Source organism: Triturus cristatus, chromosome 8, assembly GCF_964204655.1.
Source record: "Triturus cristatus chromosome 8, aTriCri1.1, whole genome shotgun sequence".
NCBI classification, from domain to species: domain Eukaryota; kingdom Metazoa; phylum Chordata; class Amphibia; order Caudata; family Salamandridae; genus Triturus; species Triturus cristatus.
Window position 1 is genome coordinate 1,201,070,309 of NC_140591.1, and position 25,680 is coordinate 1,201,095,988.

Here is a 25,680-nt window from a genome sequence, read left to right on the forward strand (position 1 = left end):
GAGAGGCGGAGAGCAGAGGCCTCTGGTCTCTGACAGAGTCCAAGCTCCATATCAACCTTTTGGATCTCAGAATGATCCTACTTGCACTGAAAGCATTCCTTCCCTCTGTCAAGAGGAGAGCAGTGCAGGTGTTCACGGACAACACCACTGCCATGTGATACTGCAAAAAGCAAGGCGGGGTGGGGTCGTGGACCCTATGTCAAGAGGCTCTGCGTCTCTGGACATGGCTGGAACGTCAAGGCATTTCCTTGATTGTTCAGCACTTGGCAGGTTCTCTGAACACCAGGGCGGACAAACTCAGCCGCAGGTGCTGGTTGGATCACGAATGGATCTTTACTCGGACGTGGCACAAGGTCTCTTTCAGCAGTGGGGAGAACCTTGGTTAGATCTATTCGCCACTGAAGAGAACGCACAATGTCAGCAGTTCTGCACGTTGGAGTTTCCAAGGCGACACTCGGTCGGAGATGCTTTTCGTCGTGAGTGGAGTTGCGGTCTGTTTTACGTTTTTCCGCCTATACCACTTCTACCCAGAGTACTGAAGAAGATCAGACACCACCGGGCCCAAGTCATTCTTTTGGCTCCGGACTGGAATCGAAGAGTTTGGTATCCCAAGATACTCGGTATGAGCGTGAATCTCCAATCCGACTGCCTCTTCAGGAGGATCTCCTGTCGCAGCACCAGGGGACGGTCCTCCACCCAAACATGTCCAGCCTCCACCTCCTTGCGTGGAGATTGAGTGGCGACAGTTTATTCCATTTGACTTACCTCCTGAAGTCTGTAATGTGATTCTGGCAGCCAGGCGTCCCTTGAATAAAACTTTATACGCCTGCCGGTGGAAACATTTGTGACATGGTGCACAGCAAAAGCTGTAGATCCCCTTTCTGTCCCTCTTTCTGAGGTCCTCTTGTTCCTTTTCTCTTTGGCCCAGCAGGGCTCTGCTCTGGGCAATATCAAGGTCTACCTTTCTGCTCTTTCAGCCTTTCTCAGGCTGCCTGATCAGCCCTCTCTTTTCAAGTCCCCTGTTGTCAATAGATTTCTAAAAGGCATTACTCACCTTTTCCCTCCTATTCCTTTTGTCATGCCTCAGTGGGACTTGAACCTGATTCTCACATACTAAATGTGCACCCCCTTTGAGCCTCTTCATAACTGTCCTTTGAGGTTACTAACCTTAAAAACTGTCTTCCTGGTGGCCATCACCTCTGCCAGGCGTGTGAGTGAGCTTCGGGCTCTTTCATGTAAACCTCCTTTCCTGGCGATTCATCCGGACAAGGTTGTGATTCGACCACGTCCCTCCTTTCTACCGAAAGTAGTCACTGCCTTTCATCTCAGGCAAACTGTCACTTTGCCTACTTTCTTTCCGCCTCCGCATCCTTCAAGAGAGGAAGAGAGGCTCCACTGTCTGGACCCAAAACGTGCGCTTTCATTCTATCTCAACCGCACACAGCAGTTCCGGGTGGATGACCAGCTCTTTGTTGGCTACGTGGGTGCCAAGAAAGGTCAGGCTGTGCACAAGCGGACTATCTCCCGATGGGTTGTCTTGTGCATTAGAGCCTGTTACTCTCTGGCTAAAAAGGAACCTCCGGTTGGGATGCGCTCCCATTCTACCAGGGCGACAGCAGCTACTACAGCATTGGGATGCGGTGTCCCACTGCAAGATATGTCAGGCAGCTACGTGGACCTCGCTGCATACTTTTACTTGGCACTATTGCCTTGACAGTCAAGTCTGGAGAGACGGCTTCTTTGGCCGGTCGGTTCTCCTTGATTTTCTGGTGTGATATCGTTTCGCAAACCCTCCTCCGGGGTTGGTATTGCATGGGTATGTATTCTAAGGTAAGGAATCGATCACTAACGTGTCTCTTTCAGATGCACAAGTTACTTACTCGTGTAACAATATATCTGCAAGAGACATTAGTTAGTGATAGATTCCGTACCGCCCGCCCATCCTCCCCGTTCTGCGAACTGTTCACTAGGGTTCAGAGCCCTAGTTCTATGGCACCAGTAGTCGGTCTCTGGCATGGCTGTGCGTTCCTGGCGCAGAAAAGTTGTGTACAGAACTGACGTCCGCACGCGTGGGCCCGTCTAAGTAGCTCCGACGACGTCATCTCGGCGACTACGACGCCAGCGACGTACGCGGAGCCGCACGACGACGCCTACCGACGCGCAAGGGTACTGCTGATGAAAACTTTCTGGATCCAGTCTGCCCCCTGATGATATTCCAAGGTAAGGAATTTATCACTAACTAATGTCTCTTACAGATATATCGTTACACAAGAAAGTAACTTGTTCGTTTACACCCATCATTGTTCTGGTCATCATGTACATGTCATTGCGATCTGGAATGATTGTCTGCATTTACAGATGAGCACATATGAAAATGCACTATGGCTGTCAGGCTCATATAAATGTACAGTGTAAAGTATTATACACTTCTGGGGTAAATTTTAGTACATTCTTCCAAATGAAAACCTCAATTTGACATTTGGAAAACAAATTATGAAAGTTGTAAAAATACACAACTTCTCATTCTAAACAGCAAATGCTAGCACAGGGATCTCCAACCAGTAGCTCGTGAGCTACCTCTGAGTAGCTCACCTGTGTGCAGTCCAGCTTATTATATTAGAAAGCTTTTGCTTGGTTGAATTAATATACATATAAAAAATTGGAGATTATACAACACTAAAAATATTAGTAGCTCTCAATGAATGTTATTGAACATAAGTAGCTCTCAGTACAGAAAAGGTTTGAGACCCCTGTACTAGCACCTTTATCCAGACATTGCAGCACTAAGATCTGGGCAGCCATCTACTCAAATCTTGTTTATGCAAGCTCTATATGCTTCAGCCTGCTACAAGATGCCATACAGAAAATCCACCTTGTGTAAAATAGTACAGTTCAGGCAGTCTACAGATGAAAAGACAGTGTGCCTGCTACTTCTGACATTTCAAAACAGCACAACGTTATGTTGGAATATTGAATCAAAGTTTCATATCTGAAATTTGGGTACAGGCATTGTGTTATAAGGACCTTGCCCACATTTGAATTTGTCTCCCAAAACATGTCCCCTATTGTGCCAAGCCTCAGGTAAACTGCTCCAAAAACTCATAGTGTCAAAAGCTAAGTTGAGTGTTAGAACACTGGATGATCTTAAACCCAAGCTATGGACCTTACTACCATTGCATACCACTTCAATCTTGAATTGTTAAAAATCAAGCTCCTATTGCAAACGTGTCATAGCTGTTGAACATCATTAACACCCTATGGGCGATCACTGTCCATCAGACTAATATCTATTATATGGTATCAATTCTACATTCTTTGAAGTATCCTCAGTGAACCATGCAAGTCTGCGAGCCACAGAACATCCTACCATAAAAATCAAGGAGAAAGTCCTCAAAGATCCAGAGTAATTACAGAGAAAACTTGGTAGCTTTTATGTCTTTTGCCTCTTAAACAGCAGTGGAATTTGATCTTACTTTACAAACTAGAGGTGAATCTGTGTTTCCCTTTGCAAGGTGCCAGAGACACATAAATTCTTTATTAAGATAGGCCCTCAGTATAGATGGTTTGTCATAAAAGCAAGAGGCAAGCAGGTTACCCAAACTGAATTAAAATGAAAATTTACAATGTGTTAGGTGTAGATCTGGCAAGTTTAGAGATGTATATTTTTTAGGAGTTTTGTTGCATATGCCACAGTGTTGAGTAACATAGTTGACTGTAACCTTAAAAATAGCACAGTGTCTTGCATTTCTTTATTCAGACTCCATATACTAAGATGACTTTATAGATTGGAAGATGGCTGAAGCAACAGTGATGTGCAGGGTAAACTTAAAATGTGGTTGCAGCTTTTCTATGCATTATTTAAGTGACCTTATATGTATTTATTTTTTAGTGAAGCAAAACCTTTTCAGCCACATGGTTCCAAACCAAAGTTGACAAAGACAGCTTCTCTACCTGGCAGGAATGGCAATCCAACCTTTGCTGCAGTAGCTGCTGGCTACGATAAAAGCCCAGGTAAAAGAGAATCCTATAAAGAAATCGTAGGAAAAGTGGTTATTGTCCTTTTGGTTAAGTATGGTTTTGTTTGAACTGTTTTGTTCTTGTATTCACAGGTGGTAGCGGTTCAACAAAATCCTGCATAAACAAAGCGGATATTTCAAGCAATATTGGACTTTCACATGCACTTTCTGTTGACAGTGATGGTTCAGACAGGTAAAATCTATTGTTTTTTATTGTAACACTCTGCTCTGTATTAAAAAGGCAAACAAATATGTAAAATACTTTTGACAACTTGGGCGACTATTCACTTTCAGTAGGCGTAAGATTGTAAACAGCTTTGGAACCTCGCCTCATAGTAATTGAAATATTTCCTGTCCACTAAGAGGATCCTAGAATTGTACCCTGCTTTAATATTAAACCCAGACACACGTACACTCAAACGTCATTGCATACTGGGAATCCTAACCCCTTGCAGGGGTCTAGTGTTACTACTGCAAGCTGTTCGGGTTTTTTAACCTGTGCTACTGCTGTACACAATACTATTCATGGATGTGAGCTTTAAAAAGAGATTGTTTTGCATCCGCCATATATTTTGTTCCACATGCTTTCCATAGCAGTGTTTTCTGAGAGTAATAGACCTTACACCTCTTTGGGATGTTGTCCTCCTCCCTCCACGTTTGCTGCAGGACCCAGATTGTTTTAATTATGCCAGAGCGCTGCTCTTCACCATGTTATTATTGGCCCCTATGCCTAATTAGCTGCACATTGTCTAGAGACACTCTTCATTGTCTAGTATGTGCTCATCCCATGCTAATCAAACTTCTGATGATGTTGTACGTCACCGCATCATTGGTTTGGGGAAATACTTGCCATTTGCTTGCCATCAAGGCAGAATCTTATTAAGAGTCATACAAAGAAAGACTTATTCAGTGGTACGATTAGTTTGACAAGACATACATAGTAGAGATTTTCTCACGTACAACACAGTTTAGCTGCCACACCATTTGGGGATTTTGATAACTTTGTAACACAGTTGCTTTTCTTCAAGAGGTGAGCCTGATGTGATATATCCAAGGGTTTACTCAGCTGAAGACATGCATTCTGCATTGACAAAGAAAATTCACCAGATGATATATATGTAATTGGAAACGGTGAAGCCAAATTTGGGCTTAACGCTACCCTAAATGTAGTGTGTTTGTTCGTCATAAGTTGGCAGGGTATGCTCAGACGTGAGTCCCTTGCTCACTTTGCCACTGGATTCAAGCAAGCCTGGCTGAAGACGGCTGAAATGCCAGACACCGGTCCTAGGAAGCTTGTTTCCGGTCCAGGGAAGGCATGGCTTGGCAGTTCGGGCTGGACTGTTCCCATGAGGCACAGGGTCAGACTGATTTGCATATGGCCATGTCTGAACTGGGGTGGCAGAGTGGGCTAAAGAACGGTGATGGATCAAACCCAGATCTGTTGACTGGGTGTGAGTATTTGATTGGTTCTTATGCTCCGTCCATCACCACCCCCTTTTGTACCGCTTTGTTCGCCATAAGTTGGCAGGGTATGCTCAGACGTGAGTCCCTTGCTCACTTTGCCACTGGATTCAAGCAAGCCTGGCTGAAGACGGCTGAAATGCCAGAAACCGGTCCTAGGAAGCTTGTTTCCGGTCCAGGGAAGGCATGGCTTGGCAGTTCGGGCTGGACTGTTCCCATGAGGCACAGGGTCAGACTGATTTGCATATGGCCATGTCTGAACTGGGGTGGCAGAGTGGGCTAAAGAACGGTGATGGATCAAACCCAGATCTGTTGACTGGGTGTGAGTATTTGATTGGTTCTTATGCTCCGTCCATCACCACCCCCTTTTGTACCGCTTTGTCTGAATATTTTGTCACTCCAGACAGGCATCTACGATCCCCCCTTTTAGTCCCTTGGACACTGAAGGGATGTAATAGAAATTTCTGTAGATTTCTTTAAATCATTTATACTATGCAGAAAGAAAACAATATACAGCCTAAAATCTCCAGACAACCCCCTAATATAAAGTAGTGGCTGACAGAAAATTAAGAGGCTGTGGAGTGCTTGGAGGAAATTCACCACAAGATGTTGTGAATCAGAATTCCATTTGAAAGTCCTAGATTTCTTAACAGTGAGATGAGCTTGAGGCATTTCCTCTGCAATTTTTGAGGTGCTAAATAGTTATGATCGAGGCATATGAGCTGCAGATTACACACTTTTGCATAGATCGCCATCTGGTGTTCGGCCCGGATGTTTGCAGTTTGTTTTTCCTCTTGGAAAGTCTTTGGAAGTCACAAGGTCGGTGACTCCTCCTTTGGATCGCATTGCGCATGGGCTTCGGCTCCATCCTCCGATTGTTTTTTTCCGCCATCGGGCTCGGATGTGATCTTCACGCTCCGGTTCCGAACAGCTTCCAGTTCGACGATCGACGCGCAATCCTCACCCCAATCGCTGTATTGTTTCGATCACGATCTCTTCAATCAACGTGCCTTCTCATCGACACAAACCTTCGGTTCCAGTCGTCGACGGTGGCCTTCGGGCCTACCCAGGCTCAGGTCCCGGCTTATGGAAAGAACTCCATTTAAAAAGTGCCCTCAATGTGGGTCCAAATTTCCCCACACCGATCTTCATGAGGTATGCAACCTTTGCCTCTCCCCGGAACACGAGGCTCGAGACTGTCCGGCCTGTAAGTCTCTCCGATCCAAAAAGACTATTCGGGACCGAAGTGCCAGAAGGAACATGGCACACTCGTCGACGTCCATTCCAGTCGACATCTTCGGAGACGACATCGACGATCCGGAACATCATCGTACCGAAGAGGACCTCGTCAGCGCTTCTGAGGCCGACGTGTCAGATGTGGAGGACATCACCCCGGCGCAGAGGGTCGTGAGTACCAATCTACCCCCTCCCACACCCGCGCTGACACCCAAAAAGGCTTCGGTCACGCCTTCGCCTCCAGGCCTAGGCAAGACCAGAGACACTGCTTCACACACCCCACCTTCGGGCCCGGTGAAGAAGCCAAGTAAGCCTTCCGGCGGCTCGGGCCCGAGCCAGCCTGCCAGCGGTGCCGAGAAACACACTTCGGCACCGAAAAAGAAGACGGCCTCCACCTCGACAACGAGCTCCGCACCAAAGCCCTCGGGGTCGAAACCCAGCTCTTCGGCACCGACGCCATCTTCGGTGCCGACCAAACCACACAAGGCCACCGGCATCGACTCTAACAAGCCGAAGCACATCTCGGCGCCGACCAAGAGACCGGAGGGTCCCAAGCCGGGTTCTAAACATCAAACCGGCACGGAAAAACCTAAAAAATCATCGGCCCCGACGCCTTCCGCGCCGACGGACCAAATTACCTCACCAGAGTTATTTACACCGGATCCCTTGCAAAAAACTCTTACCAAGGATCCAAAAACTGGACATTTGACGCTCTCTACTAAGAAGAGACATTTGGAGAAGCCTGCTCCGCCTCCACCTCCAAAGAGTAAGGACTCTGCTACCTCTCCATTCAGAATACCTTCCCCTCCTCCTCCACCTCCTCCTCCTTCCCCACCTCCACCCTCTCCACCCCCACCTCATCGTTCTCCTACTCCGTCTCCAGACGATGATGATCATGGGGACCCATATTATGATACAGGGGATGTGCCACAAGACCCCACCCCTACAGGATCTCCAGATCCATGGGACGATTACCATATACCAGATATCCCCAACGTCCCACAAGACGATATTTACCCCTCTAGACCATCTTCACCTGAAGATTCACTAGGATTTAACCATCTTCTGCAAAGAGCAGCACATTATCATGGGGTGGACATGCATAATGACCCTGTGGAGGAAGATTTCCTCCTAGACACATTCGATACTACACAGAGGTCCACCTCCATACTGCCCATGCTCAAAGGGGTGGTAAAGCATGCGGCAGAAGTTTTTAAAGACCCAGTGAGAGCCAGGGTCCTTAACCCACGTATCGAAAAGAAGTACAAATCTGCTCCCTCAGATCCCTCTTACATTAGAGGACCAGCGCCACTAGATTCCTTAGTGGTCTCTACGGCACGTAAAAGACCAAACACACAAGCGTCAGGCGATGCACCGCCACCTGACAAGGAATCAAAATTGCTAGATGCTTCAGGCAAACGCACAGCATCCCAGGCCGCAAACATATGGCGTATAGCAAACACTCAGGCACTGCTGGCCAGATATGACAGGGCTCATTATGATGAATTAGAGAGCATAATGCAACATCTCCCTGAAAAATATAAAAGTAAAGCCAACGAGTTGATTCAAGAGGGTAAAACAATCACAAACACCTCTATACGTTGTGCCCTAGACGCAGCAGACACAGCCACCAGGGCCATTAACACCAGCGCCCTTCTCCGTCGTCATGCTTGGTTAAGAGAATCTGGGTTTAAACCAGAAGTACAAGCCTCTATCCTTAACCATCCCTTTGACCAGGAACATCTATTCGGGCCAAAGGTGGATGAGGCCTTAGAAAAGATGAAAAAGGACACCGATACAGCAAAATCCATGGGGGCCTTACAGTCTCACCCGCCCAGACGCTCCTTTCGCCGCTCATCCTTTCGGAGTGCATCCAGAGGCTACTCCTCAGACACAGCGTCCACATCGTACAAGTCCCCTACTCAGACCACCTTTACAAAAGGTTACCAAAGAGGCGGCTACAGGGGTAACAACAACAAGGGCAGAGGCAAAACAAACAACGCCCGTTCTGCCACACCTACTACCCAATGGCTTCCCCCCGCTCCCCCCAGACCATTCCACTCCAGTCGGGGGCAGACTCACAAATTTCCTTCATGTCTGGGAGAGCATCACCTCAGACAAATGGGTGACCCAAATAATTCAGTCAGGATACTGCCTGGAATTAACATCTACCCCCCCAAACATTCCACCCAGGCAAAGCCCAATGTCACAAGAACATTCCACATTGCTAAAGCAGGAGGTAATCTCCCTCCTACAAAAAGAGGCAATAGAACACGTTCCTGTCAATCAACAAAATTTGGGTGTTTACTCCCTATATTTTTTAATACCAAAAAGGGACGAGACTCTACGACCTATTCTAGATCTCCGGCCCCTAAATACATACATACACTCAGACCATATTCACATGGTAACGCTTCAGCAGGTACTTCCGCTCCTCTCCCAGAATTACTTTCTCACCACACTGGACTTGAAAGACGCATACTTCCACATTCCAGTACATCATGCTCACAGAAAGTACCTCAGATTTGTAGTGGACGGACAACACTACCAATTCAAAGTGCTCCCGTTCGGAGTCACAACAGCACCACGGGTATTCACCAAGTGCCTAGCAGTGGTGGCGGCACACATCAGAAGACAGCACATTCACGTCTTCCCATACTTGGACGATTGGCTGATAAAAGCCACTTCATACAACCAATGTGTACACCACACCGCCACCACAATCCAACTACTTCACCAACTAGGCTTCACGGTGAACCACCAAAGTCCCAGCTAACACCATCCCACATAAAACAATACCTCTGTGCCACCATAGACACCTCTAAAGCAATAGCCTACCCCAATCCGACCAGGATTGCAAGCATTCAGGCTTTGCGACAAAAATTCGTACATCTGAAAGAAACACGTTAGTTAGATTCCTCACCTTAGAATATCCCCAGGCGTCAGGCTGGATCCGGAAAGATTTTTGTAGCAATACCCCTTGCGCGTCGCTAGGCGTCGTCTGCGGCTCCGCGTCCGTCGTTGGCGTCGTGCGCCGGAATGACGTCGTCGGAGTACTTATACGCCGCCCTCGCGCGCTGACGTCGGTAATTCTTTTTCCGCGCCAGTAAGCGCCGATCCGGGAAGAGCTTACCCTTAGTCACTTTTTGACTAACTTTTTGACCTCTTTTGGTTACTCGACTCAACATCTGGTGCCGGTAGGATGCCGGGATTCAAGCATTGTGACACCTGTCACCGACTGATGTCGGTAACGGATCACCATCGCCGGTGCCTGTACTGCCTGGGGGCCGACCATGACGCGGACTCGTGCCCCGACTGTCAGGCCTTGACATCGAAGGCTAGGCGGGAGTGGTCCCGTAAGCTGCTCGAGCTTCGACACTCGGCTCCGCGTCGCTCTCGGTCCCGGTCCAGGAGGAGGTCCAAGGACCGTTCGCGGAGCCGCAGCCATAGACATCGCTCGTCGGGATCTTCGGGTAAGTCCCGTCACTCCAAACATTCTAAGAAGTCCAAGCGGCGTCCTCGCTCTTCGGACTCCCCTCGCCGGTCGCGCGAACCGGCCGAGGGTCCGGGTGGTTCCAACCCCCCACCCCCCGCCGCGCTCGTCCCCATACCCTCTGGTCCCTGGGACTGACGCGACTCCGGCGGAGGTCAGTGCCTTCCTCTCGGCCATGAGGAATCTGGCTCCGCCGTCGACGCCTGCTGGCGCGCCTTCGGGCCCCGCAGTGTTGACTGGGCGACCTCGCGTGCCGGCGGCTCCGGCCTTGACGCCGCAGGTCCCCGAGGGATCCAGGCCTGGATCTCTGCCGGCGCCGGTCGACCTCACGACGCCTCCTCCGCCGGCGCTGACACCGGTTCCGCCCCCGACGCCGTCCCCGCACGGTGTCGAGCCTCAGTTTAGCCCTATTCCTGACCCGGCGCCGTCCGACGCCGTTACCGGCGCCGATGGGTGACCGCTTCATCCACCGTCCGGCTCCGATCATTCCTCCTGTCTACCAGGAATCGGATGATGAGGGCGACTGGGAGGGGTCTCAGGACCCTCTGGCCGAACAGGCCCAATTGTCTCAGGACTGGGCAGAGGAATTGGGGGGACGCCAGCGGTTTGGATACCTCTCCAGACGCTGGATTCATCTCTCCTCCGACTGTGGCCTCGGAGGAAGGTGCAGCCTTTTCTGTGGTGCAGCGCAAGGCGGCTGAAGCCCTAGGGCTCGAGTTGCCTGCTGTGGCTGTGAGGACTAACGTCCTCACCGAGGTCCTTCAACCGACAGCAAGCTCCACTGAGCCTCTGCTGCAGTTTAATGAGGCCCTCATTGACGTTCTCCAGGGCACTTAGTCCAAGCCCTCCACAGTCCCTCCTGTGGACAGGAACATTGCCCGGCGCCACCGCCCTGCTCCGGGCGACCCCACATTCCTCTCCCACCACCCCACCCCCGAGAGCCTGGTTATCCAGGCCTCAACCTCCCAATCCTCCTTCCTGTCTGCTCCTCCGGATAGGGAATCCAAGAGGTTGGAGCAGTTTGGCAAGAAACTGTTCTCGTCCCTGAGTTTGGGACTGTGGTCTTTAAATACCGCTTGCCTTTTGGACCGTTATTCCCACTCACTGTGGGATACGGTGGAGGACGTGCTGCCCTTGTGCCCGGAGGAGGCCCAGGAGCGACTCACCCAAGCACATGCTAACGGGCGAGATGCAGCGCGGCACGCCATTAGATGTGGACTAGACACCACGGACACCCTGTGGGTCGGGCGATATCCACCACGGTGGCGCTTTGGCGTCACGCCTGGCTGAGGTCCACGTCGTTTTCAGGGGATGTCCAAGCTCCCTCATGGACATGCCCTTCGATGGCACTCGCTTTTTTTGCGAGAAGGCGGACAGTGCGCTGGCCCGGTTCAAGGACTCCCGGGCCTCGGCCAAGTCCTTGGGTCTTTCGGCCCCGCGGCCGCAAACTTCCGCCTTTTGCCCCTTTCGTGGCCAAGGAAGGGGTGCCTCCTCACGTCCGCCCAGCCACCGGCCGCAGAACCAACCTGCACGCGGACGTGGTTTCCGCCGAGGCGGTTCTGGAGGACAACGTGCCGGTCAGTCCACATCCACCCCGGCAGCATCCGCCTCAAAGCCCTCCTAGTCCGAGCTTTCAGGCCCATTCAACGCCAGTGGGGGGCAGAGTTCGCCATCACCTGCTCCACTGGCGCTCCATCACTTAGGACAGGTGGGTGCTGCAAATCGTCCAAAGGGGCTACTCCCTCCCCTTCGAGACGACCCCTCCAGCCATGCCACCGCAGAACCACTGTATGTCGGGGGATCATTTGCATCTTCTCCAGGAGGAGGTTTCGGCCCTCTTGGCCAAAGAGGCCGTCGAGCGCGTTCCTGGTCCAGAAGTAGGTCGTGGTTGCTATTCCCACTACTTTCTGGTTCCCAAGAAGGGCAAAGGGGGCCTACGCCCGATCTTGGATCTCAGAAGCGTGAACGCCTTCCTCCGGAAGGAACGGTTCAAGATGCTAACTTTAGCTCAGGTTCTTGCTGCCCTAGACCCTGGAGACTGGATGGTAGCGTTGGACTTGCAGGATGTTTATTTCCACACCCCCGTCCTGCCGGCCCACCGGCGTTACCTGCGGTTCACGGTGGGTCAGGAGCACTTTCAGTTCACCGTGCTCCCCTTCGGCCTCACCAGTGCCCCTCGGGTGTTCACGAAACTGATGGCGGTGGTTGCAACTCATCTGCGCAGATCAGGGGTCCCAGTCTTCCCCTATCTCGACGACTGGCTGTTGAAGGCGGGCTCGCTCCAGCAAGTCGTCTCCCACCTCCAGACTAGGGCAGACCTCCTGCATTCGCTGGGGTTCTCCATCAATGTGCCGAAGTCGCACCTGAGTCCCTCCCAAAAGCTCCTTTTCATAGGGGCGGTTCTCGATTCGGCGCAGTTCCGGGTCTATCTGCCGGAACAGCGGGTCCTGGACATTCGAGCCCTGATTCCCATCTTCCAGCCTCTGTCCTGGATTTCGGTCAGGTTGGTGCTGCGGCTTCTGGGGCTGATGGCCTCCTGCATCCTGTTAGTACCTCACGCCAGATGGCGGATGCGGGCTCTGCAGTGGGACCTAAAGTTTCAGTGGGTCCAGCATCGAGGCAACCTGTCCGACCACGTCTTGATCTCGGAGGGCACTGCGAAACAGCTGCAGTGGTGGCTCACAAATCGCGATTGGGTCAGCGGCAGATCCCTCTCCCTTCCCCAACCGGAGCACGTGGTAGTGACGGATGCGTCCCTCCTGGGATGGGGGGGGGGCCATATGGGAGAGGCGGAGATCAGACGACTCTGGTCTCCGGCGGAGACTCGGCTCCATATCAATCTTTTGGAGCTGAGGGCGATCCGACTTGCACTGAAAGCCTTCCTTCCCTCTGTCCGGGGAAGTGTCGTGCAGGTGTTCACAGGCAACACCACCGCCATGTGGTATTGCAACAAACAGGGCGGGGTGGGGTCGTGGACCCTTTGTCAGGAGGCCCTGCGCCTCTGGACATGGCTGGAACACCAGGGCATCACCCTAGAGGTTCAACATCTGGCGGGCTCTCTGAACGCCAGAGCGGACGAACTCAGCCGCCGGTGCATGATGGATCACGAATAGCGTCTGAACTCGGACGTGACGCAAGGTCTCTTTCTGCAGTGGGGAGAGCCTTGGTTAGATCTATTCGCCACCGAAGAGAACGCGCAATGTCAGCAGTTCTGCGCGTTGGAGTTTCCAAGGCGGCACTCGCTCGGAGACTCTTTTCCTCGCGAGTGGAGTTGCGGTCTGTTGTACGCCTATACCACTTCTGCCCAGAGTGCTGAAGAAGATCAGGCGCGACCGGGCCCAAGTCATCCTGGTGGCTCCGGATTGGGCACGAAGGTACTGGTATCCCGAGCTACTCAGTATGTCCATCGATCCCCCGATACGACTGCCTCCTCAGGAGGATCTTCTGTCGCAGCAGCAGGGGACGGTCCTCCACCCGAACCTGTCCAGCCTCCACCTACATGCGTGGAGATTGAGCGGCGGCAGTTGATGCCATTTGACTTGCCTCCTGATGTCTGTGATGTCATTCTGGCAGCCAGGCGTCCCTCCACGAAAACGGTATACGCCTGCCGGTGGAACAAATTTGTGGCATGGTACACAGCGAAGGCTGTGGATCCCCTTTCCGCCCCTCATTTTGAGTTTCTCCTCTTTCTTCTTTCCTTGGCCCAGCAGGGTTCTGCTCTGGGCACCTTGAAAGGTTATCTTGCTGCTATCTCTGCTTTCCTACGGCTTCCTGATAAGCCTTCTCTTTTCAAGTCCACTGTTGTTTCACGCTTTCTCAAGGGCATTACTCATATGTACCCTCCTGTTCCTTTCGTAATGCCTCAGTGGGACTTGAATCTTGTTCTCCCTTTTCTGATGTGCGCTCCCTTTGAGCCCCTTCATAACTGTCCCATCCGTCTTTTGACTTTGAAAACTGCTTTCTTGGTAGCAATCACCTCCGCTAGGTGGGTGGGTGAGCTCCAGGCTTTGTCATCTAAGCCTCCCTTCCATTCATTTCATCCGGACAAAGTTGTCCTCCGGACACGTCCTTCTTTCCTGCCTAAAGTCGTGACTCCCTTTCACATCGGGCAATCTGTCACGCTGCCCACCTTCTTTCCGCCTCCTTCAAAAGATGAAGAGAGGCTCCACCGTCTGGACCCAAAACGTGCGCTATCCTTTTATTTGGACCGCACAAGACAGTTCCGGGTGGACGACCAACTTTTTGTTGGATACGTAGGGGCTAAGAAGGGTAAAGCTGTACACAAGCGGACCATCTCTCGGTGGGTCGTGTTGTGTATTAAGACCTGCTATTCTTTGGCGAAAAAGGTTCCTCCTGTTGGGCTACGGGCCCATTCTACTCGGGCCACAGCGGCCACGACTGCACTGGGACGGGGAGTCCCCTTGCAAGACATCTGTCAGGCAACGACGTGGGCTTTGCTGCACATGTTTGCGAGACATTACTGCCTGGACAGCCAAGTCCGGAGGGATGGGCACTTTGGCCGTTCTGTTCTCCAGGACTTTCTGGTGTGATCTTGGTTCGCAGACCCACCACCGGGGTTGGTATTGCTGGGGTATCTATTCTAAGGTGATGAATCTAACTAACATGTTTCTTTCAGATGAACAAGTTACTTACCTTCGGTAACGATGTATCTGTAGGAAACATTAGTTAGTTAGATTCCTCACCGACCCACCCAGCCTCCCCGTTCTGCAAACCGACATCTAGGGTTAAGGTTCTCCCTTTCAGAGCCCTAGATTTTTTGGCACCAGTGTCGGTCTCTTGCATGGCTCAGCATCCCTGGCGCGGAAAGCTGTGTACAAGAACTGACGTCAGCGCGCGAGGGCGGCGTCTAAGTACTCCGACGTCATTCCGGCACACGATGCCAACGATGGGCGCGGAGCCGCAGACGACGCCTAGCGACGCGCAAGGGGTATTGCTACAAAAATCTTTCCGGATCCAGCCTGACGCCTTGGGATATTCTAAGGTGAGGAATCTAACTAACTAATGTTTCCTACAGATACATCGTTACCGAAGGTAAGTAACTTGTTCTTCAACACTCCCTTCCAGCACGAGTGTTTATGCAACTGATAGGGATGATGGTCTCTTGCATTTTCATAGTGCCTCACGCAAGACTCCAGATGCGTCCACTCCAAGAGGCTTAGCGCGCCAATGGAACCAGGCCCAGGGGTAACTGACAGATCTGGTGTTGGTAGACGGTCGCACCCATCGCTCTCTGCAGTGGTGGAACACCACAAACCTTTCCAAAGGTCGACCGTTCCTGGACCCGGTTCCCCAAATAATACTAACCAGGGACGCATCGCTTTCTGGCTGGGGAGCTCATCTATTACACCTCACAGTGCAGGGCACATGGACGCCGCAACAAAAGTTACTCCATATCAACCATCTGGAGTTACTAGCAATCTTTCTAGCCCTGAAATCCTTTCAACCACGGATTTCAGGCAAGGCATTTCTCATTCGCACAGACAACATGACGGCCATGTATTACATTAAAAAACAAGGCGGCACACACTCTCCACAGCTCTCTCAATTAGCACAGAGCATATGGAGATGGGCAATTCCCCACAAAATCTTTCTCCTAGCTCAACATGTCCCAGGAGTCCAAACCACCGTGGCAGATCTGCTCAGCAGACAGACACAACAGATCCACGAGTGGGAACTTCACCCACAGGTTCTTCATCCGTTCTTTCAAATGTGGGGGCATCCACAGATAGACCTCTTCGCCACCCACGAAAACACATAATGCCCAAGCTTCGCCGCCAGATACCCACACCCATTGTCCAAAGGAAATGAGATATGGATGAACTGGTCAGGCAAATTAGCGTACGCTTTTTCGCCTCTCCCACTCCTTCCATTAGTGGTGCGTAAGCTACAACAGCACTCCCTCACACTGATCCTAGTAGCTCGAACGTGGGCCAAAAGCTACACCTCTCACCATGCCTCCTAACCCAGAACCATGGAGAGATCAGGCACCCGGACCCAGCGCAGCTCAACCTTGCGATCTGGCTCCTGAAATCCTAGAATTCGGGTACCTAAATAAACCTTCCCCCTGACTGTATGAACGTCATCAGAGAAGCTAGACGCCCTACCACCAGAGCCTGCTACGCTGCCAAGTGGAAAAGATTTGTTGTTTATTGCCATAACAACACAATCAATCCTCTAGACATGTCTATACAACACATCATATGCTACTTACTCCACCTACAAAGGTGTAATCTAGCCTATACCTCCATTCGGCTACACCTCGCAGCAATTGCAGCTTACTTACAAAACAGGCAGCACCTATCACTTTTCAGAGTACCTGCCATTAAAGCCTTCATGGAAGGCCTCAAAAGAATAATTCCCCCCAGAGTACCACCCTCACCTGTGTGGAATTTAAATATCGTGCTCACAAGGCTGATGGGGCCTCCCTTCGAACCTTTGCATAAATGCGAACTGCAATTCCTCACATGGAAAACAGCTTTCCTTGTAGCCATCACTTCCCTTAGAAGGGTCAGTGAGATACAAGCACTTACCATACAAGAACCTTTTCTTCAAATGCACCAGAACAAGGTTGTTCTCCGTACCAACCCAAAATTCCTACCTAAAGTCATTTCCCCTTTTCACCTAAACCAATCTGTAGAATTACCAGTATTTTTCTCGCAACCTCAGACCACTCTGCACACGCTAGATGTCAAACGAGCCTTACTTTACAATATCCAAAGAACCCAACCTTTCAGAAAGACCAAACAACTGTTTGTCTCTTTCTCTCCACCACACAAGGGCAACCCCATCTCAAAATCAGGGATAGCTAGGTGGATTGTAAAATGCATCCAGATTTGCTACCACAAAGCAAAACAAACACTTTCCGTTCCCCCTAAAGCCCATTCTACACGGAAGATAGGGGCTTCCATGGCTTTTCTAGGGAACATCCCACTAGATGATATCTGCAAAGCAGCTACATGGTCAACACCGCACACTTTCACTAAACACTATTGTGTAGATGTGCAAACCAAGCAACAAGCTAGTGTGGGCCAGGCTGTACTAAAAACACTATTTCAAACCACTGCAACAGATACCAGTGGACGCCGCTAAGGTTGGGAACTGATATATAGTCTATGCAAAAGTGTGTAATCTGCAGCTCATATGCCTCGAACGTAATATGCTACTTACCAGTATGCATCTGTTCTTGGCATGTAGAGCTGCAGATCTACACATGCCCACCCGCCTCCCCGGCTACCTGTATCTGTTCCAGTCTATCTTATTTAGATACAACACACATGGGTTTCTTCACTGTTGTTACTATGCTCCATCTTTCCCTGCTGGCGAAAAACAATCTGAGGATGGAGCCGAAGCCCATGCGCAATACGATCCAAATGAGGAGTCACCGACCTCGTGACTTCCAAAGACTTTCCAAGAGGAAAAACAAACTGCAAACATCCGGGCCCAACACCAGATGGCGATCTATGCAAAAGTGTGTAGATCTGCAGCTCTACATGCCAAGAACAGATGCATACTGGTAAGTAGCATATTCCATTTGCTGCATCATAAAGTGCCACAAAATGTCATCAAAATTGACAGAGGAAAGATCATGAGTGGTTTTCTTTCACTAAGTAGAGTTGTGTATATTAATACTCAGATTCCTGTCATAAGTGGGACAAATCAAAGTTAAGGAAAGTGTCAGTCCTGCTAAAACCTTTAACAGTAATAGATAGTTCTGCACCCAACTTCTAAATGACCGAATAATGTAAAGCATACGAATGTAGAAGTGTCAAGCTCAAAAAATTGTTTCTGATGAAGACTACTAACTTGAGATTTCTCACCTTTAGAATGTGCGCCAAACTTGAGCCGGAAACCTTATGTATCTGATAGACTACTAGCTGCAGATTCCTTAACGTAGAATTATCCCCAGGCGTGAGACTAGATCCGGAATATTTTTTGCCATAGCATCTCTGCGCGCCGGGGGGGCGGCACCACGCGACTCGGCCCTGACGTTGTCCGCGGGCGTGACGTCAGCGAGGCCACATAAGTCCCACCCCGGCACGCTGACATCAGTTTCCTTCTTTTCGGCGTGCAACGCGGATCCGGAGTGAGTTCCTTTGACCAGTTTTCAGGCCTCTTTTAACGCCTTTGCGGTGGGAACAGTGTGCAATGCCTTCGGGTTTCAATAAGTGTGCTTCTTGTGCGCGTCAGATGTTGGCGACGGACCCTCACCCTATTTGTATGCGGTGTTTGGACGAGCACCATGATTCTATGGGCTGCGACGCTTGTCAGCATCTCAAGCCGACGTCCCAGCGGGAGCGCCGGATGAAATTGCTTTCGGCCCGCTTGTCCAGATCGGTGTCGTCACAGCGTCCGTCCCCTACCTCTGAAGGATCCAGAAGCCGCAGATTCCGGCTGCGGCATCGTCCTTCATCGAGGCCCCACGGGCGTCTTTCGCCCGCCGGTAAGTCCTGCAGCTTGCCACCGAGGCCTTGTCCTCCTGCAGAGTGCCCGGGTCCCTCTAGGGACGCGCGCCCTCACCCGTCGCCACCCTATCTGCCGTTTCCTGGCATTGGGGCGACAATGGCCCAAATGAAGGCTTACGCTATGGCTCAGCAGGCTTCTTTGTTTCCCCCTCCTCTTCCTGTGACATCCGCAGATCCCTCGCCATGCGCGGGGCTTTCTGCGGACCTGCCGTCGGCTTCCCACCCGGCGCCGACGAGTTCGGCTTCAGGTGTTGGAGGTGTGGTGTCGTCGAGGCGCGGCCCTACGGGATTCCCCTCTTCGACCCACGGCGTCCCTGTGTTGGTGGTGGAGGTCGACTCGGCACCCCTGGTGGGCACTTCGGCACCGATCGAGGACACACCGGTGCCCATGGTGGACTCCCCGGCGCCGTCCCAACGTCGGATCGTCGACTCTTCTCCGGATTTCCCTTCCTCTCCGGAGGATTGTCTTCTCCTTGTCTCCTCTTCACCGGAGACTGGACGCCGTGTCATTGCCTTTTCCCCGGCGGCTTCCGGGGCGGGATTCTATGCCGTCCCCGCGTCCACAGCCCTTGCAGTTGATTGCCCCACAGGCTTCTCCGCCTTCTCTGGAGACCCCTCAGGCCCCTCACTCGTCCATGGGTCTTCCATCCTACGGGGGTTGGCCGTTTCTTCCTCCAGCGGGGCACAGGGACGGGTGGCTTAGTTTGCAGGAAGAGTTGCTCTCTCCCCCACGATGCCCTACGGAGGCGAGTGTAGCCTTTGTCCGGGCCAACTCCACGGCCACCGGCATTTTGCAAATGAGCAACCCGGTCGCTCCACTCCCAGTGGACCACTTGTTGGAGGTTCTCCACCTGGGCTCTGGTGGAGGGGAGCCGCTTCTTCCATTTGAAGCTTCGCTCCACAACTCTCTTCTGGGGGCGTCCTGCTACGGGGGATCCGGTGCCTCAGCCGCTCCTCCACCACCACCGTCCTGCCCCGCACGATCCAGTCTGCCTTTTTTCCCACCCATCTGCCCAGGGCCCTGTCCTGCAGACTCCTTTTCCTTCCTTGCCTTCAGTGTTGCTCCCCCAGTCACGGGAGGCCTGGTGGTTGGACTCCTGGGGGCGTAACATTTTCGCTTCCACTAGTGCTGCTCTGCGCGTGCTCAACACACTTTGTGTGTTAGCCAGGGCTACCTCCGACCTATGGGATTCCGCGGAGTCCCTTCTGTCTCACACCTCCCACGATGGTGCCCGTGCTGATCAGCAGCACCATGTGCTGGATGGTTGGGAGTTAGCTGCCTTAATTCTCCGTTCGGCCTTGGATGTCTCTGATACTTTCGCCCGCGCTATGGCGAGCTCTGTGGCCCTCTGCTGCCATGCTTGGTTGTGGGATAGCGTCTTTCCGGAGAATATTCTGGAGCGTCTTGTTGACCTGCCTTTTGATGGGATTTTTTTATTTAACACCCACGCGGACTCCGCTATTCAACGACTCCTTGCGGGGCTCCGTCCCCCTCCGTAAACTTCGGCTTGTCGTTCCTCTGGTGTCTTATGGGAGGCGTTTCTCCCACCTTTCACTTTGGGCCTAGTGTTTCGGTTGGCCCGTCTGTGTGCTGTGTGTGGCTTGGAATGCCTTCAGGGCCCTTAAGTTGGTCCCTCTGTACTTTTAGCTTTTGTGGTGTGTGATTTTTGGCTGTTAGTGAAGCCGTATAGGTCCTCAGGTTGGACCATTTGTGTATTTTTGGGCTGATTAGTAAGCCACCTTTAGTGATACCCACAGGTCTTTTATGTTCTTGACCTCTGCTGCGGATTTTCCTAAGAGGTGTTCCCCTCTTGTTTGGGATGTGTCATACCCTAGGTGGGGTACTTGTAGGCTATTGTATAGCTCTGTCCTAAACTGGGCGGGTGTGGATACCTTCTCGGGTTCCTCACGTTTCCTGGCGTCACTGTATACCGCTTGGTGCGGTCTTTTTATTTCCGCTTTAGCGCAGTTTGCGCTGCTCCAGGTACTGTCCTGCTCAGTGTCCGATGGTCTCTATCCTTCCTCTACAGGGCTTGTCTGTCGTACGTTTTGCCCTTTGTTCCTGCGGGCTATCTGCTTTTGTGCCTTTTGCCTTCCCTCTTCAGCCTCTAGATCGCCAGACCGACTTTTGTCATGCCGTCTACGGCGTCGTGTCTTGGTGTGTTCCACCTTATTTTCTGGCATTTCGGCCTGGTCCTCTGCCTTGTGTTCCAGGGGGGCTAGGATTTTCCTGGTATTCTCCTGTGTTTTGGTTGACGGCTTAGGTCTGTACTACATGTTCTCGCTTCCCGGGGGTCTCTCCCCCACCCCTTACCCCAACCCCGGCTGCTTCTTGGGGGGTTCTTCTCCGCTTTCTCTTCTGGCCGGTCCCACTTCTCTTCGTTGGCCGGGTTGTGCCACTGGGACGGTCCTTCTCTGGGGCTTGTTCTGAGGTTCCCTTGCCTCTGTCTTCGTCTTGTGCTCGTCTGTTCTGGGCACACTACTTTATAGTATTTACCAGCGGCCTGCTGCGCACGCCTGGTCATTTTGGTCCACCTCCGTGGGCCTCGGTGTGTACCCGTGTGCTCCTGTCCCTTGCTTTGCTGGAGCTTTGCGCGACTGTGTCTTCCTTCTCACATATGCGCTTATCGGCTGCGAGGCCGTTGCTGCCTTGTCCCCTGCCTCGGGCTGATACTCGTTCAGCTGTCCCCTTTGCTGTATGTGTGTTCTCCTGAGGCGGGCTCTGCCTCCGTACCACCTCTTCTCCTTGGATTTTGCGGGTGGTTCTTTTCTTCCTCTGGTACTCTCTCGGTGCTGTCTGTCCCTCCAGGTTTTCTGGTGGCCGCCCTTTGCCCCTCGGGTAGGCTTGTGGTAACCTGGCCTACCCTCTCCTTGTTCTTGCTTACTTCTGCTTGGTGGGGGCTGGGCCGTCCTTCCTGTCCCCATGACACATCCCCCGTTGGGGCTCTGTGTTCTTCCAAGCTGGTGGGGTTCTCTCGCAGACCCTCCTCCCCCTCTGGGTATGGCTAGGGTATCTACTATACGTTAAGGAATCTGCGGCTAGTAGTCTCTATCAAGTTACTTACCTTCGGTAACGATGTATCTGGTTGAGACGATTCTAGCCGCAGAGTCCTTCACGGCCCGCTCTTCCTCCCCGTTCTGCGAGGACCTTTTAGCTGGCCTTCGGCACTCGCCTCCCTCCGGGAGGCTTTATCTTCTGCGGGTGCCCTCTTTCACTTCCTCCCTGGCAGGATGCTTTGTCCTGTTTATTTGTTCCACTCCTTCCTTACTGGTAATTGAACTGTAGGTTCATGTGTACTTCTGCATCCCTACACCCTGGTTTTCTAGTGTGGGGCCTCCTTATAATCTTCTCCCTTTTTTCATTGCTTGGGGTTTCTGGCTCCTCTGCAGTCCTCTGGGTTGGGGTCTCTTGGCTGTGCCCCGGCCTTTAGTTCTTTACAGGGGTTACGACACTCATTGATGGTGTTGTCTTGGGGTAATTTGTTGTTACTCCTCTGTTCCAGACTTTTTGCCCTTCACTGTTTTAGATTGGGGTTGTAGACTTTCTGTCGTCTCCCACAACATTTTTCACATGTTTTTCTGTCTCCAGGGAGGATGTCGCCTTCGCCCTTCAGGGTTGCTTCTCAGAGCGGTGCTCTGTTTTTTCCCTTCTATGACTTTCCATAACTCAGTGCTTGGCACTGTCCCTACTGGTGCTGTTCCTCACCATTCGCTTCTTCCCTTTCTGTTTCACTGATTTTTTCGCACACTTTTCCCGTACTTTAACAGTTTTGTTTGTGATGGCTCCGTGTTGTGGCGCGGAAAAGCTCTCCGAAGAAAACTGATGTCAGCGCGCCGGGGGGGGACTTATGTGGCCTCGCTGACGTCACGCCCGCGGAAAACGTCAGGGCGGAGTTGCGTGGTGCCTCCCCCCGGCGTGCAGTGATGCTGTGGCAAATTTTTTTCCGGATCCAGTCTCACGCCTCAGGATAATTCTATGTGAAGGAATCTGCGGCTAGAATCGTCTCTACCAGATACATCATTACCGAAGGTAAGTAACTTGTACAATAGTGTCACCCATGCGCGCCAACGTCAATTCCTTTCTTTCAGCACATTTGAAGGAGCATCTAGAGCTCTGCTCCCGCTTTTGTCCGGTTTTCAACAACTCCCATGAACAAAATCCAGTGTGCCTGAGAACAATATTCTCTTCTAAAACTACAGGCTTCAAATCATGCCTTGACCACAGAAAACAGATTCCTAATAAAGACTTCTAACTGCAGATTCCTCACCTTTTGAATACTCCCAAGTGTTAGACTGGATTCAGAAAATCTTCGGCAGTATCTGCGTGGCAGTGCCTCAGTGTCAACGTTGTTCCACAGGTGATATGACAAACATGGGCCTATATAGGCACCTCCCATGCACACTGATAACAGTTCCTTTCTTTCTGTGCCAAGAAACGTGGATCCAGAGCTACCCCTTGTCTCTTTGAGACACTTCTAAAACAGATTTCTACTAAAAAATAGTTTGCTAAGGAAATATGTCACCTACCTATTCTGCAGGATTTAAATGCTTTGGGTAATGTCGCAAACAAATGTCTGTGACTGACCTAGATGGGGTATACTTGTGGTATCTGGGGTTGCACAACAATTTCAAGGCCTCCAGCAATTGTGCCGTGATGCACCCCAAGGACATTCAAGACCGGGAAGCAAAGCTCTTCGTGGTGAAGCACTGCACTGGGTTTCAGTGAGACCGACTCTGAGGCTGCTGGGCCTCATTGCCACCTACATCCAGATGACATATGCAGGCTCTGCAGTGGGACCTGAAGTTCCAATGGGCGCAGCATCAGGGGAATGTCTCCAACTTGGTCCAGATCTCAGAGGGAGTGGCGAGCGATTTACAGTGGTAGCTAACGGACTGTGTTTGGGTCAGAGGGAGACCCTTCTTCCTTCCCCAACCAGATCTCACAGTAGTAACAGATGCGTCACTCCTGCGATGGGGTGGCCATCTGGAAGATGTGAAGATTAGGACTCTGGTGTCTGGCAGAATCCAGTCTCTACATCAACTTGCTAGAGCTCCGAGTGATCCGACTGGCATTGAAATCCTTTCTGCCCTCCATCAGGGGAAGGTTGGTACAAGTGTTCACAGACAACAGCACTGCCATTTGATATGCGAAAATCAGAGTGGGTGGGGTCGTGGGCCCTTTGTCAAGAGGCCCTGCGTCTCTGGACATGGCTAGAACAGCAAGGCATATATCGCTGGTGGTTCAACACCCGGTGGGTTCACTGAATGCAAGAGTGGACAAACTCAGTCGAAGGTGCTTAGCGAATCACAAATGGAGGTGGTGCAAGGTCTCTTTCAGCAATGGAGAGAGCCTTGGTTAGATCAGTTCGCCTCCGCCGAGAACGCGCAGTGTCAGCAGTTTTGCGCAGTGGAGTTTCCAAATGGCACTCGCTCAGAGACACTTTTCATCTCAAGTGGAGCTCAGGCCTCCTGTATGCCTTACCACCCGTACCACTCCTTCCCAGATTTTTCAAGAAGATCAAGAACGACTGGGTCCAAGCCATCCTTGTGGCTCCGGTCTGGGCATGGAGAGTCTGGTATCCTGAGCTACTGAGTATGGCCACCGATCCTCCGATCAGACTGCCCCTTCAGGAGAATTTTCTGTCGCAGCAGGAGGGAAGGGTTTGCCACCCAAACCTGTCCACTCTCCGTTTTCTTTCGAGGAGATTGAGCAGCGACAGTTGCCCTCTTTCGACCTTTCTCTCAAAGTCTGTAACGCCGTCTTGGCAGCTAGGTATCCCTCCACCAAGATGGTGTACACCTGCAGTTTGAAACAATTTGTGGCATGGTGTGCAGAAAAATCTGTTGATTCCCCTTTCTGACCCTCTTTCTGAAGTTCTGCTTTATGTTCTTCCTCTTGCCCAGCAGTGCTCTGGTCTGGGCACTCTTAAGGGCGATCTGTCTTCCATTTCTGCCTTGATGCGGTTGCCTGGCCAACCCTCTTAGTTCAAGTCCCCTAATATACGAAGTTTCCTTAAGGGTCTTACTCATCTATTCCCTCCTTCATTCATTACGCCTCAGTGGGACCTTAATTTGGTTTTGACTCAAGCTTCGCACCTTGAAAACAGCCTTCCTTGTGGCAATTACATCTGCCCGCAGAGTAAATGAGCTGCAGGCCTTATCATCTAAGCTGCCTTACTCCTCCGTCTATCCTTATAAGGTGATGCTTCGCACAAGGGCCTCTTTTCTACCAAAAGTGGTCACCCTTTTTCATGTAGGCCAAGCTATCACCTTGCCTACCTTTTATGCTCCTCCGCATCCCTTTAGGAAAAAGGAGCGACTCCACCTTCTGGATCCAAAAAGAGCATTGTCGTTCTGCCTTGACTGCACACGAGAGATCCAGGTGGACGACCAACTCTTTATGGAGTAAGTTGGTGCAAAGAAAGGTCTGGCAGTGCAGAAGCAGGTCATCTCCTGATGGCTCGTGCACTGCATCAAAATCTGCTATGCTTCTGCCAAGAAGCAGCCTCCTGAAGGGTTGTGGGCTCATTGTAGCAGAATTAAAACAGCCATCACTGTGTTAGCATGTGGAGTTCTAGTACTGGCTATCTGCTAGGCAGCAATGTGGGCTTCCCTGCACACAGTAACTAAACATTACTGTCTGAACAGTCTGGTCTACAGGGATGGGCACTTTGCCAGTTTAGTTCTACAGGATTTTCTCGTTTGAAATTAGTTTGCAGACCCTCCTCCGAGGATGGTGTTGCTTGGGTAGCTATTCTCAGTTCAGTTCAGTTGCTATTCAAAAGGTAAGGAATCTGCTGCTGGAAGTCTCTATCAGATGAACAAGTTACCTTCGGTAACGCCTTACTCGGTAGAGACTATATCTAGCCATCTATTCCTTACTGACCCATCCATTCTCCCCACTCTGCAAATGGATTTCTACAGACAGGGATGATCCCTTTTAGGCTCCTAAGTTATGACACACTAGTGGTCAGTGTTCTTCATGGCTCCT

At 51.3% G+C, this 25,680-nt stretch overlaps 1 protein-coding gene across 1 annotated transcript in view; it reads left to right on the forward strand.

The window, feature by feature from the left end:
• Nucleotides 1-25,680, forward strand: part of TMEM131 (transmembrane protein 131) — a 943,143-nt gene that overhangs the window by 862,556 nt on the left and 54,907 nt on the right. The window contains exons 37-38 of the mRNA XM_085622890.1: nucleotides 3,890-4,011; nucleotides 4,110-4,209. Of these exons, the coding sequence (XP_085479016.1) occupies nucleotides 3,890-4,011; nucleotides 4,110-4,209 (222 nt within the window). The remainder of the gene's footprint in view (nucleotides 1-3,889; nucleotides 4,012-4,109; nucleotides 4,210-25,680) is intronic.